Source organism: Sardina pilchardus, chromosome 8, assembly GCF_963854185.1.
Source record: "Sardina pilchardus chromosome 8, fSarPil1.1, whole genome shotgun sequence".
Classification (NCBI taxonomy): Eukaryota; Metazoa; Chordata; class Actinopteri; order Clupeiformes; family Clupeidae; genus Sardina; species Sardina pilchardus.
Window position 1 is genome coordinate 13,400,422 of NC_085001.1, and position 15,454 is coordinate 13,415,875.

The 15,454-nt window shown below is 44.8% G+C and overlaps 1 protein-coding gene and 1 long non-coding RNA gene across 2 annotated transcripts in view; both read left to right on the forward strand.

Moving 5' to 3' along the window:
- Positions 1 to 3,012: 3,012 nt before the first annotated feature.
- Positions 3,013 to 4,741, forward strand: LOC134088703 (uncharacterized). Its single transcript, XR_009939990.1, has 3 exons — positions 3,013 to 3,026; positions 4,076 to 4,130; positions 4,661 to 4,741. It is a non-coding gene; the product is annotated as an uncharacterized LOC134088703 (long non-coding RNA).
- A 9,274-nt stretch (positions 4,742 to 14,015) lies between these two features.
- kcnt1b (potassium sodium-activated channel subfamily T member 1b) overlaps positions 14,016 to 15,454 on the forward strand; it is a 37,457-nt gene continuing 36,018 nt past the window's right edge. The window contains exon 1 of the mRNA XM_062542793.1: positions 14,016 to 14,050. Within this exon, the coding sequence (XP_062398777.1) occupies positions 14,019 to 14,050 (32 nt within the window). The 5' untranslated portion in view covers positions 14,016 to 14,018. The remainder of the gene's footprint in view (positions 14,051 to 15,454) is intronic.

Genomic DNA, 15,454 nt, shown 5'->3' on the forward strand with positions numbered 1-15,454 from the left:
ACTCAGATTATTAATGTGGATGTTTGCAGTGCTGGGAGTTTCATGAAAAGCTGTACATTTCTAACTGACATATTTTATAAACAAATAAACAAATGTGCCTCCATCTCCATAATAACAGCGCCCCCCCCCCCCCCCCCCCCCACCCCCCTCCCAACCACTCCCACCCCCACCCCAGACACAAAAAACATCCAAAAATATAACCCTGCCATAACGGGAACTCTCTCTGTGGGAAAATGGCCGCAGGAATGTTACACAGAGCAGAGCAACGCAAGAGTTCAGGGGCATTAAAAAGCCCAGCCAGAGATGACCCAGCCAGAGATGACCCAGCAGAGACCCAACCTTGATACTTCTCACGGACAGAGCCAATGCAAAACACTTGTGATGTCATTGTGGAGGACAGCATAGACATATATCTATGGAGGACAGTGTCTTTCCAAAAATAATTACGAGCAAAAAAATAAAAACCCATCACCATCACAGCTCTGAAAAAAAAAAGAAAAAAAATCAGAGTGTTTCGAGAATACAAACCCCTGTGTTTATGTTTAAGGATATGTATACTTAAAAATACAACTGATCTTTTAAAATAAGACAAAAATCTTCTCCGTAATAGCTTTTCATACTTTGTTGGGTTTACAATCTAGATTCTATGAATGCTCCATACTAGGGACAGCAGGATATTGCTGGCAATAGAGCACCTGTCATCTCAAAGTATAAGCATCAGTGATGAAAAGGTCTAACCAGGGGAGGCGCTATTTGATATGATGGATCTTTGGCTTGGTAAACAACAGACCCACCTATCAGAGAGCACTTTATCAGTTGAGTCCTATTCCACTGTGTGTGTGAAACCGCCTATGCTACTATCAAGGAGTATGAAATGATCCACATATTCTATTGCATGATGTCTTGAATATAAATGCTTAGCTGTCTTGAGAGAAAGGGGATTGAAAATGCTGCTACAGCTAGGTTTGTATAATTGCACAAAAATTGGGCTTTCAGTATTATGTAACACAAAGCACCAGAGAGTTTTCAGCCATTCTTACTGTTTCTAAGGCTCTCAAATATTGCTGCAGTAGACATTCTATAAAATGAAAGTGGGAATAAAAAGAGAACTAAAAAAAACACACAATCCGTTATGCAATATCTTTTATAATTAGACGCAATACCAACACCTGGGAACCCTATCCGACTTATTACATGAGTCATATCACACAAACCATCTGGGAAAATTTCACTTTTAACACCTGCACCCCGCGGTGTGATACTGAGCAATCACCATTGGACATTCCCTTTACACATCATCAACAACCATCAACCTGATGCCATTCAATCTGACAGTTACTGACTTAAGCTGTTTTCTCTCCTGTCCATCGCCTAAAACCCCCCACTGGGACATTTAGCCATAGTAGCACTTCTGAGGCTGTGCTCTGTAAATGCACTCAGTTCACAATTTTTGACAGGAGCTGCCAAAAATGTAAGCAGTGAGCAAAACTTTAAATGCACTATGAACTATGTATTGTCAAGATGACACAAAATTGTTGCATTTTTGGCATATGCTTTGCTTTGCAGGAGTGGACAATGTCAAAGCAATGTCAATAATGACGTGTAAATGTCTATAGCTAAAATGTTTGCATGGATACAGGCAAGAAATTAACACAAGTATGCGGTTTTATAGTTTTATATATTTTTTGTCTGAGTAAATGTGCTGTCTAACAATATCAATAAGCAAGCATAATACCCTTTTGATCCTGTGAGGGATTTTTTTTTTAATAATAATAGTGCAATTCTCCTGAAATAAGTAAAATGCTTTATATATGAATTTTTTGTCTTGGTACACGGTAACAAGAAGAAGAACAATAACATGTTGTATGTACACAGTGCTTTCTAAGGCACCCAAAGTGCTTCACACTGAAGGGGTACCTCACTAGCCACATCCAATGAGTAGCACTGGGGGATGCATGGCATTATGCGCCAGACCGCTCTACTAAGTGCCACTTACTTCTACTACTCCTGCTAGCTAAATAAAAACAAGCAGAAATCTGAAGGCACCACATCCCTGTTTTGTGTGTGTGTGTGTGTGTGTGTGAAGAGAGGATAAAAATGGTTGACACATTGCTACTTACATGGCATTTTCAAAGGATTCTGTCAGCAATAGGCTCTGTAGGCTCTACTGAGAATACACAGCTGACAACAAAAGGTTGTGTCAACATTGTCATCACATACACTACTCTATCTTCTGGTACCAGCTCAACCAACAGAAATCAACGAATCAGAAAATCGTGGCAATTTCTTTGAGGGAGGGGGAGGGGTATGGGGTTGTCATTTAAGGATACCATTTCTCTCCCGGGGCCACATTTGTCCCCACATACATGTGCCCACTCCAGGGCGAGCACCTGAGCAAACCACTGTGCGCATCACAAGCGCGATGGCGTCATGTTAATTTTATGCCAGAGTGCCTGTGTGCGCATGTCAACCCCCTGAAAGCATCAATGTGGTCAGCATGTATACATACAGACTTTCACCCACGGTCACTGTGCTCTGATGACTGCGGAGGATAAAGGGCCGACCACCGCTCAAAATATAGTGCCGCGTTGTTGTTTATAGTCGTTGGGTCTACAGCACGTTCATTTTTCCAGGAAGCGGTTACCTCAGAGTGCCGAACCTTGTCGCAGGGGTAGAGCGGAGCGCGTCGCTGAAAGCGCAAATGTTGAGTTCCAGAAGTGACAGACCAGAACAGCGAGCATGAATATCAGAATGAAAGTAAACCATTGCTAAATTAAACCTAGTTGCTGCGGTGACATAAGGAAGTTTCGTCTCACACCCTTGGAATACATTGTGGATCTTGTTGTGGAGGTATGGCGACCTTCATCTTTCATGCAATTGTCCAAGGAGGATGGAGTTTACAGGACGTTACAATAGGAAGCCTTCAGCGGTGACTGGGTTGTGGACATAAGAAACATGTGCGACGAGTCTGTCAGAAACAAGGCATACATTTACAATGATGGGACTTCACGTTCACACACAACCAGGTAAGGTATATTCAATGTTTGTAATTCATGTCAACAAAATACGGTCCTTCTAGTCGTTATAGTAAGTCGGGCTGCTTTTTCAAGATATTTTCTAGCCTTAGCGTCATTGCATCCTCAACATAAAAAGCATTTGTTTTGATATCCCTCTGAAATCGGTGTTTTGATATTTTTTCGACTGCTCTTTTCCCTCCCAGGAGATAATTTGCTCGCCCTCAATATGTAGCAATAAGGCTGAATCTCAGCGTTACTGTAACTCAGTTCTGCGAGGACAGGACATGTTTCTAAGTGCTCTGTTATAAAACAGATATATGTCAACATAATAACATTGACATTAAAGGTCTAGACTTTAGAATATAAAGAAGGATAACCCTGAGAAGACATTTAAGTCTCTCTGCGCTAATTGCAAACGTCACCCCATTTGAAACAATTTCCCGGTAATGGAATGACCACCCGAAATGACCACTGATTACTCAAGGCTTGAAGCAAAGGAAAGCGCCTGCAGTTTTCTTATTACCCTATCTCTATGTGCATGAGCCTTTTCAAACTCGCTTTCACATTGTCTAGATTATCGGGGTTTGCCAGCTACATTGGAACTCTTCTGCTTTCCCTCCCCGCTCACAGAGACCAGTCGAGCTGCTCTGCCAGCGTCAGTAAATTATGCATTTAAATGTCAAGACAGTTTTTTTGGGAAACAGCTCACCGACTGTTCTAGCCAGGCTTGTGACTGCTGTGTGAAGACTCTTAAGATAAATGAGAGCTTAGGGCCTTCATCTGCAGGCGCACTTAAACCTCAGCAACTGATGCAGAGAGACAGAGCAGCTTAGATGTCATAACAGTCATTATACATGATTTGAACTTTCAGGTGGGAGTTCCAAGTAGATATAGATTGATGCATGACTGCATGCCTTTTACTGTATTTGAAAGGGGGGGTAAAAGCAACACTTTTACTTCTATTCTGTCAAAACTGTTGCAGTGTTCAGGTGTAAATGAACCTCTGATATTACTGTTGAGCACTTTTCCTTCACTCTTCCTCCCAAACGCTGCCCTAGACACAGCCACAGCCACGGCTCTTCCCCCACAGTCCCCCAGTTCCACTGGCGACAGGTAAAGCGAACACACACGCCCACGGCCGTGGGCTACACAGCGCGCGGCCATGAGGCTCCCCTCAGCAGACTTCTGTTTAACAGACGTAGCGGTCCACGGCACGGAGGATGTAAAATTTAATTAGCAGGATGAATTTAGTGGGAGCGCAGTGCCAGACTGAGTGCAGTGCCTGTGATATCACTTCTCCGGGGATGGGCTTAGGCAGTGTGACAGAACTGCACTTATGTAATGCATGCAAGGCAAGCGCACAGTATTGCAGTGATTTGGCATGTGTATTAACATTGATTTGGCGAAATGAAATGTGTGCACCAAAGCAATAAATGTGTGTTGTTAATTTTATATTATCTTGGGGTTGGAAAATAGATTCAGTTTGAAATGTGACATTACAGTGTGAGCTGCTTTATAACAAGCAACAAGATCACCAGGAGCAAATGAAAAAAAAAAGTATTGATTGAGAAGCAGTGATGGTGGTCACTTTTACTTATCGTAAATCACAGCCTCTGCCCCCCAACCCCCTCCGTTCCCTGCAGGGGCTCCATGGACTCTGTCCAAAAGAAGAACAGTGGGGGCAGCACGGGGGTGATCCTGGACATCAGCAACCTCAAGATCGGCGACGGGGAGTCGGGGGTGCCCCCTCTGCCCCCCCGCTACAGATTCAGGGACCTGTTGCTCGGAGACCAGTCCTTCCAGAGCGAAGACAGGTATAGGCTTGCATGTTCTCTCTCTCTCTCTCTCTCCCTCTCCCTCACTGAGTAGCTCTTAGCATGGCCGTATATACTGTTGGCTTGAAGAGCTGTCCACTGTGCTGACACTGAACACGCAGTGGAATAGCACTGCTGCGCCTGAATGAGGCTGAGTCCTGAATACCCCAAGGCCATACTGTAGATGTTTGAGTGAAGTAGTGAGTTTGAAGACGTATAGTGTTGGTTTAAATTGCTGATGTGTGGCAACTAAAACAACAAGGCAGATGTGATTTGAGGGTCCCTTGTGAGGACTACTATGGTTGCCTTTCACATGTATCTTGACTTATTCCCCTGGCGCTACTCACCAAGTTGATTGTGGCTTGACATGTGCAGAAGACATAGCTCAACACTGTACAATAAGGTTTGTGTTTCGGCAGCCATTTATTCAGTAGCCACTATGAGTTCAATATTACTATTATTATCATTAGTTAAAATAAGGTTGATGTTACTTTGTCCCAACGCATGACCATGAATGCACAGTTACGGAGGCTTCTGTCTAACATAATAATCTGTAGCTATTCTTAGATGATCAAAAACCTCCATGTAGGGTGCTAATTTGTATTTCAGCAGGGTGGTGGGTGACAATGAGCGGTTAATGGCACAGCTTTGAAGACAGCTCAAGTCAGCTGAATCATGGTGTGAAACCGGAGGATACGATAACAAATGTTTAATATTCATTCTGTTTCTTTTCAAAGACATTTTGCATAAGCCAGCGCGCGTAAGCACACCGCAAAAGGAGCATCCCTGACAAAAAGCCTTTCTTTCCTCTGATGGTGGTTGACACCATCAAACCTCTCTGAGTATGCGTTAGGACGTAAACACCCGTTTGAATGTGAACACTCTCTGACAGCATTACTATTGCCGGCATAAATACTTGTGACAGCGTGCGTTTCTATTTGCACTGGAGGGCTTTTTATGATGTGTGTGCGTGTGTTGTGTGTGCTGTAGGGCATGAGTGGAAAGGGAGTCCAACTGTACAGCCCCCCAGTGCCGCTACCGCTGCTGCTGTCTGACGCCGCTTCGGTGCAGGTTAATAATGGGTGGCCGTGGATGCAGCTCGCCTGCCCACATACGAGTGAGGTAGAGACGCAGTCGTGTTGGGAAGAGATTTAATCCTAGTCATTATTTCTAGCACAAGATGCAGCAGCATTGTGTAAAAAGGTTTTTTGAAATTGTGCATCACAGTGCCTGTTCACAGAGTCCTTATCTTCACACACATATGCCTGCACTGTATTGCCTGTGCCGTACAGGAGGACATTGTGTGACCGGCTTTTTTCTCCGTGGCCTGCTTTGTAGCACAGTGAAAGTGCCCATCTCAGCAGAATGGATCTTCCTGGGAATTGGTAGGACTTGGGCTTTGCTGAGAGCTGCTAATGTCATGCTTCAGCTGCTTAGCGACAGTTGGCCTTAAATTTTAATGATTAGTTGTCGCTTTGAAATTGATAAAAAAAAGAGGGAAAACTCTCTGTTTAGTATTGCTTATTCAAAAGTGTGATTAAAGCGGCAGATTTGTCTGGTTGAGTGTTGTGCTGTTTTATGTCAGCCAGTTTATTTGTTTTGAGAGGCTGCAAACTGGTTTGCCTTGTTTGGCTTCTGATGTCGCCAATTATAAATGGAATTTCTGACAAGTAGGACATCATTCGTGCTCACCATTTAGTACCCCAACAAGTATCTCCCAACAGACAGACATGAGTGCGTCTGTGTGTGCGGGTGTGTGGGCGGCTAGGTGCTAAGAGGATCATTACAAGGGCCGCACAGATTAATGTTCCCTCGCTCTCGCTCTCGCTCTTTATTCGCTACCTTCCCTTTCAATTTTTCTGTTTGTCCCTCCACACACACACACACTCACTCACACTCACACTCACACTCACACTCACACTCACGCTCTCTCTCTCTCTCTCTCTCTCTCTCTCACACACACACACTCACACACACACACACATACTCAAAGCACACATATACATAAACTCTAAATGAGGTTTCTGACCTTCCACAGCTGTTTTGCTCAGAGCAGTGAAAAATCAAATTTATTCTTATTTTTACTCATGCATGTTTTTTACTCATGCATGTTAGCAGCATATCATTGGTCAGCAGACGCATATTAATTTCCATCTGACTGACAAGAACATCCCGATGCACTCCGTTAAATGAATTGTAGCGTCAGCAGGGAGATGGTTGATAATGTTCCCTCAAGGCGCAGAAGTGCTGTGAACTTGCTGTATGATGGCTGTGTGCTGATGCGTACAGTACTGTAGATGAGTATTTTGCGCCATGATGTAAGACACACACAAACAGACATCTCCCTCAGCACAATATTCCGTGTTTTTTCCCCCCTTCTCCGCTATCTTCCGAGTGGACCATAACCGGTTTCCCTCTCCGCCGTGTGGCCGCGCTGCCTGTCCCTGGGGAATAATGAGCCCGCTCTGGCCACGGTTCAGCTGTCAGGCGAGAGAGAGAGAGAGAGAGAGAGAGAGAGAGAGAGAGCGAGAGAGAGAGAGAGAGCGTGGCGTATTGACACTGGCCTGCCTCGCAGGCTGCCCCTACTGCCTATTGTAGTCTAGACTATAGTCGAGATTAGTCACCAGGCCAAGAGTGAGTGGGTGGGCGTGTGTGTGCTGCTGCTGCTGCTGCTGGATGCTTCGAGCGAAGCCTCCACGCATATTTTACACAGCTCGTCCAACAAGTCGATGAAAAATAATAATAAATGAAATAAATAAATAAAGGCACAGCAAGAGGGAACAAAATGATTTCTGTAACAATCTAGTGTGAGTCATGGTTCACATGCAGTGGTAACTCATGTGGATTCACATAAGCATGTACTCATGACATTCACATGTCCGCGTCACACACACACACACACACACTCTGTTCTCATCAGTTGTTTGCTGCACGACTGCAACACTCAGATGCCCAGGGCGCTGTAACAAATGGATGCACTGGGCTGTCTTGACAATTAAATTAATGCACGCAACCAGATCCCTGCTGTTGTTTCTAATAAGCTCCTAATGAGCCAGGGAGGGGTGGGTGTGTGTGTGTGTGTGGAGGGGAGGGGGGGGGGGGGCATCGATGCCCTGTCAAAAACTCTACCACCCCATTACTGAAATTAAGTTTCCTGCTGGTCCCCGGAAGGAGCATGGTGCCAGCACCCTTCCAAAAGGCAGCGCTTTCATTCGCCAGGGGTCGTCAACAAAAGATAAATCACAAGACTTTCGCTATATCAAAGACAGGACTCTATATCAAAGCAGTTTCAGAAAGACACAGTATTTGTTCAGTTCTCCGTGTATGAAAGAGCAAGCGTGATGACTGCAGACTTTCAGCCAAAACTGTAAATAAACAAGGAACAGATCTGCCTCGCTCCGCCACGGCAATCACTGCTGCTGCTGCTGCTGCTGCTGCTGTGTGAGTGCTCTGGTGACTGCGCCTCTGTGATCAGTGGTGTAGAGACACACTTGTAGGAGTGTGGTACTTTAGTGTGTAGGATAATAGCCCTCTTAAGGCTCGGCAGGTTACAGACCTCCCTCTCGCAGGACAGAGGAATGAGAGGCAATTACTCCTCTCAAAATATGTGGGAAAGAAGTGTTCTGCGTAGCAACAAACCCCAAGAAAAGCAGCGAGCTGCTTTATGGCACTTGATTGCTTCTCCAGTGTTGTTCCGATCTGAGATTAAATCAGCATTAGAGAATTAATGCCGTGAGCTCATTGTTCCATGGGGATTTTCATGTTGTTTTGCTAAACGTATGACAAGTGAACCCGATCACATATGAGTTGCATTGTACTTTTTATTAAATGTGTCCATGAATTTAAGATGAACCTTCAGATAATCAAAAGCTAACTGCTGAGACCACCATATTGTAACCGTAATACTCAATGACGCATAACATAATGCATTCTCCTTTTAAAAAAGCCACAAAAAAACATGCTCTTTGGTATCGATCGCTTTAACAGCTCACTGTAATGAAAATGACATCTGGGAAAAGACCAAGCGTTTTTCACTCGAGGCGACTGCTGGATCTGCTGGAGACAAGATAGATGACCACAGACAAAAGCCTGTTTGAATGGCACAGATTAAAATGGAACCCTCTCAGCTGTGGCAAGATGAGTCCAAAACAGGGCGAGAAGTGTTTTTGTAAACAGCAGTAAAACTAAGCAAGAGGCAAGCAAGTATACTGTTTACTTTTGTTTACTACCTTTTGGGAGGTGGTGGGCTGTACTGCCGTGAGTGAGTTTTTATCTAGAGGGACTCTACAACAGAGGTGATAGGCCTCAGATTACAGTATGTGCCTCTCAGAGGCTGTTGTGCACTGGTAGCCAGGCATCGCTTTATTGAGTTTCAAAGGGATGCCTCCCCCACACACACCCACATGCACCTACACACACCTACTCACAAACAGACACACACACACACACACACACACACACACATGCACATACACAAATACACACACACACACACACACACACACACACACACACACACACACACACACACAAACACACATACACAAATACACACACACACACACACACACACACACACACACACACACAGACACAGACACAGACACACACACACACACACACACACACACACACACACACACACACACACACACACATGCATGCACTCAGACACACCCTAGTCATGAGTACATCAGCTCATTTCCTGTAAACTGAACAGATGTTTCTGACGTGACAGAAAATCTTGTGAGTACAATCAACCCCATTACCGGAAGATAATTCTCTTCTTAACTTGTCTGATTGCTCTCCTGCTGACGAGAAAAAACATTTCTGCTCGTTCAAATCGAAACGACATGCAATGTTCCTGCCTTAGTATTTGATATTTAGACACTATTGTTAGCATGGTTCAGCATCGCATTCCACATAGAAGCTTTATTACAAGAGTTTCAGTGTCTTGATGACACCCACACACACATCCAAGTCAGAAAAGATAAACCAACAAGACATGGCAGACATCAGGATACTCCCATAGAGAGTAAGTTATTACATTATAAAAGATGAAGACTCATTTGAAGTCCTCACTGTGAAACAGGATCATTGCTATTTGACTGACTGAAGTTTGAGGTTGTCAGGTTTGCTAAATAAAACCGTGCTCATGGTAATGGCCCTGCTTACTCACCGCATGCTCTTGGCATGGAGGGCGCGGCGTGCCACCGGTCGAAGCTGCGGGGATCGCCGGGATGACGATGACGTCCGCGCCGTGCCGCGCTTGGCCGGACCGCTCAGGTTCATGCTCCACTACGAGTCTGGCAGGCGGCAGGGGAACGACCTTCAGCGCCCAGCTGGGAGGCCACCTGTCACCTCCCCACTGGTCCCCCACACCAGGCAGGCGGAGGGGCAGGCAGGCAGGCGGAGGGGCAGGCAGGCAGGCAGGCGGGTGGAGAGGCCTGGCCTCCAGCCAGGGGGATGGTGGCGGTGCATGGTGCCCCCGTGGTCAGCGTCACACTCCTCTGCACACCTGCACTCCACTGCAATCAGTGTGTCCTGACTGCCTTGCTAAAAAAGCCACATATGAGCAAGGTCGCCGTGAGCTGTACAGTATTTACTGGTGATACATGTAGGTTGCCCTCCTGGCTGCTCCATCACTGCTTTGTGAATGCAATGGCTCTGCCTGGTGACTAGCGCTCCTGTAACTTGGCTGGTAGGGTGAGGCCTAAAGCATAGTGCTAAGCTGTGGGATATTATTGCGACTTGCAGACCCTACTGTTTTGATTACGGTATATAGTTTAGTTTTATGTGTATGATGGGGTGTTTGTTATACTACAGGTTTTTCCTAAAATAAGATTTGAAAAAAAAAAAAAAAGAAAAAAGATTTCATTCCTCACATTCACCCTTTCACGGGTTGATGAACCGCTGAAATGATTTTGGAAACATTATTTTACGTACAAAATTATATTTGGAGACATTATTTATTTTAGGTACGAAAAACTCTTTAGTGTTGCTTCAACACAGCGTTCATGTGTAGTGCAGATCATCCGTGTCCCATATGCCCTCTATGTGACCCTGAGGGCTCCCCCTGCTTCTTGTCCTCTGAACAGCACCGGGAGTCAAGCACTCCGCAGCCGTCTCTGGTGTTGCCATGTGTTTCTGCTCCCCAGGGTGTTTCCTGTGCTCCACCTGCCTGGAATGCAAATAACCCCCACCACCACACACAAACACACACAAACACACACACACACACACACATCACACTGCCACTCACACAACAGCACACACACCGCCACACAAACACACACACACACACACACACACACACACACACACACACACATACTGTACACATACATACGCACACAAATATTCAAATTATGTCTGCACCTGAGAAAGTGGATTAATGCAAGGCAGCTGGCACTTTGGAGTGAGTTCAATGGTAGGGCCTTAGCTTTAATTCATTGTGATAAAGTTGGGAGTGGACCATGCCCAGCTGTGATTGTTTCCCCTTTTCCCCTGGCTGCTATTGGGTCTTTGTAGATAGAGCTGACAGATCAGATTAGGTGTTTCTCTGTGTATGTGCAGCCTGGCTATATGCATGTATGTAGATCATGTTGCTTAGCCAAAGGAGATTAAGTCATTGGCCTCTATTTAAACTATGCAAAGCATTATTTTCCTCCTCGGTCAAATACTTCTCCACGGTCTGGGAACCACAGGCAGAGAAATCATACGATGCATTTTATTGATCCCAACAGGATGTTCTTCATCATAATGACACACATGACATCAAAAGGCCGTCTGGATTGCATTTCAATATTGTATGGTTGATTTTCTACTAAATCTACGGCAGCATGAGGCACCAGACCAGGCACCATGTTGTATTTAGTTACTGTAATTTAGCCATTGAGCTGAAGTACTACGTAATATACTACAGTAATATCCACCTATATTCTATTTGTACATGCTCAAATATGATCAATCTTACATATTGCATTGTATACATTCCAGTTTGTAATTGAGATGATAGAGACGATTGATGTTGATAGTGTTTTTCTACAGTTGTGTTGAGACGGAACATGTTGGATTTGCCCTACAAATGAATAACTAACTACAAATGACACTGGTTCATTGACAGGCCACAGCTTTTAGCTTAATTTATTGTTATGTTTTTATAGGACCATTCAAGTCTACCGCTGCAGAGGCGGTTTATGGCATGGGGGAAAGTATCCGTAAAAACCTCATTTAATGGATGATTGATGATTCTCATATAACCCATTTGCCCTTAATTGGCAAAGCTCTCCGTTCAGATGTACTGTTGAGAGGTGTTCACACACGCCTGTTCGCTTTGGTCAGCAAGGAGGATGCAGCAATCCTGGCAACAATCTCCCAGGCCTCTCGTGTCCAGTTATTTCATGCGGTGGTGTGGCGCCAGTGCAATTACTTGTTTTGTTTCAGAGAAGTGTGACGCCCTGTTGGTGGCAGGAAGCGATGAGTTGTGCCTTCTGGCTCGAAGAAAAAAAACATCTTAAGAGTCTGACCAGCACTCCTGTCTGTTTCATACCCACTAATTGGTTTACATTTTATCTGGCAAAATCAATTGGAATCCTCAGCATTTCATCTCATTGTCAGCTGCTCAGTGACTGTGTAATGAGGAAAAGGCTGGCACTGGGGAAACTGTGGGGTACTTGTCAGGATACGTGGAATATGCGGGCGAATGGAGAACCTCTCCCAAGTTCTCCCAGGCTTACCCGAAGGGGCCTGCACTGCATCAGAACGTGTGTGTGTTCCCTCAAGCCGCGACACAGCTTGCGTCTGTGTCGACAGGCTGAGCCGACAGCCTCCGCGACAGCCCTGCTGTTATGAAACGGGCCTATGGGTGCTGCAGACTGACACATCGCTCATTGCACAAGGTGTGCAGCTCCTCATTACTGAGGTCTACTCCCACCTGCTGCATTGAGTGGGGGGGAAGTGATGCACGACCAATTATTTTCGCTGGACTAGTGGTGCTTCACTGTACCACAGATTATTTATAAAGAATCCCAGCCTGTGCATATCAGCACTAATGGTCTGAAATCTTTATGTATAAGCCTTTTACATATATGTTGTTGGCCTGTATAGGCTACTGTATATATGTGCTTCTTTACATAATTTGCTTCTATAGTCATTACACAATTCCAGAACTTTTCCATAGGTTCATGTCATGTATGTCCAGGAGTGCATGAATGATGACTTGTGCTCGGTGATGCACACTTGCTTATTTGAGCATCATACTTGTGGTTGCATCGCCACAGGGAGTCACTGTGGTATAGAGTAACTTCTCCTGTTTCTCGATTCTCCATCGGCGTCTTCCTCCAGAGTTGCGTGTTACGTAATCCATTCGGTTTTCAGCACCCGTGTGGCCGGAGCCTGTGCGGAGGATGCAGCTCTGGAAGCCGACTGACTGTTTGACTTGTCAGTCAGTGTCTCTGTTTTGGTCAGGCAACCGGTTCGAAATTTATTTGAAACGCGCATGCATAAGTCATTTTAACATTGCGCTGTAAAGACTGCCACACCATTTTTAATTCTCTGTTCACTCAGTGCGCACTTGTCCTGTTTTCTATATTTAGATTTTGCCATACATTTCCTTAGTGTGCGCATTAAACTTTAATGTGGCGTAGGGGAAGGACTTCGATAATTGGGAATAAAAACGATGGAAATATTTAAATAAGCAGTATGCACTTTTAAGATAAAATGCGCTAGCAGTTAATTGTGATTTGTAGAGTTCCTTGCATAGCTTCATTAAGTGTGAAACCTTAGCGCAGAGCAGCTTGCGCGGTTCATTCGTCTTGCGCAGTGTAAAGCATGCAGCGTAAAACCAATGGAGCTCCGAGCAGAGATGCGCTTGAATTTGACAGGCTATTTCTGCGCGTCTAGACCTTCCAAGAACGAGAGGATATAATAAGATATATTGCCTCGACTCATCGGTCCCACAACTTATGTTATCATAGCTTTCAGCGCTCGGCTCTTGATGAGCCATGGGATTCTATTAGGTCCACGGGTCTGACTATCCTCCTTGGCTGGTGTGAAATAGCTGACCGAAGGAATGGCTGGTGCCAATCTCGCGGAATCGCCGTCGGAGATCGACACAGACGTGCGGACAGATACCCAGAAAGCGCCGGATCAAACATGGGTCCATCCATCGATGCCAATTCGAACCATGGGCTCGCTGGGGAGCGATGCTGGCCAAAGGTACTGCAGACCCTTATCCAACTGTATCGGTTTTGGCATCGATCTGTTGCATTCTGCAGAGTGATCCAAGGACCTGACATAAATCATTAGATTAGTCATTCAATCGCGATAAAATAACATCCTGAAAACTGTTGTAACGCCAGACTATTTTTAGGAATAATCTCGCCTCGGTTGTCTTGAAAAGAAATGAAGCGGTCTGTCGCATACTCTGTTGGTCATTCATTGCATTTCAGATAATTACGCAGTGCCCCTAACTGTTTAATGGACTTGGGAAAGGGAAATAATAATATGAGGTAACAGTCTAAGCTGCCATCGACATTTTTCACGTTTTACATAAATATGAGGATGCTGCAGTTTTCTATAAGCTCTGCACCAGTGTGAACCGTAGTGATGGGATGATCAGTATTTGAGACTATTCTCCCATTCATGCATTAACCTATACATACATGCAATGTAACACTGTGGTTGTAACTGCATTTTCAAGCTTACGCATTTAGCCATTTGATGGATGCACGCTACTGGTTTTAGACCAGGGGCTGCGGGATATTGTTATGTGTGAATCGGCGAGAAACATGATGTGGGCGGGAAATGTTTCACGCTGTTGGTGTGTGCTGTGTGCACGACTCAAATGCATGTGCGCCTTATCAAAACAATACATGTTTCATGAGACCGTTCCGTGTAAATGGCCATGTCGCATGATCTCAAGTAAGTGTCCATGTGACTGGACCAAGTAAAGGGCTTCCTATGAAGTCCTTGTCAGTTGCTGAGAATCTTGGCGTAACAGTAATCTGATACCTTTACTGAACCAAAAAGCATTTCCTGGTAATGTCTGTATAGCCAGTCACCATTCCTATAAGCCTATAAACTGATTTGAGATGGGCATCCTCACTCCTGATCTCATTTTTAAACGACTGTGAAAGCCTTGAATGGATAGATGTGGGAAAAAAAACATGCTGAGAGGAAATATCTCCAGAGTGTATTTCTATCTCAGGGAATCTCTCTAATGTCTCTCATCAAAAGCATTATTGACATACAGTAGGCTGTCGGTCTCTGTCTATTTCAATAGAACATGAGAACTGAACTCACACAGTCATTGTAATAAAGTAGTGTGGAGTTTGGTGCCTTGCCCTCATCCTCTGTCTGTGGTCTTTAGCAATTGATTTTCGGGATCTTTTGGACCAGTCTAATTAAATGATGTAATTGAAGGTGCCATCAACAACAAGGTACTATTGTGCAACTCCACCAGGCTGCTGGCATTTGTTTGTTTGAGTTTCAGATATACAGTACAGCCAGAGCAGAACAAAATGTACAGCTATGGCCAGCCACATGTGACTCTTCCTGAGATGGGTTTTGCTCAAGGTTTCTTCTTGAGAGTTTCTTTTTCACCTCAATGTCCACCCAACT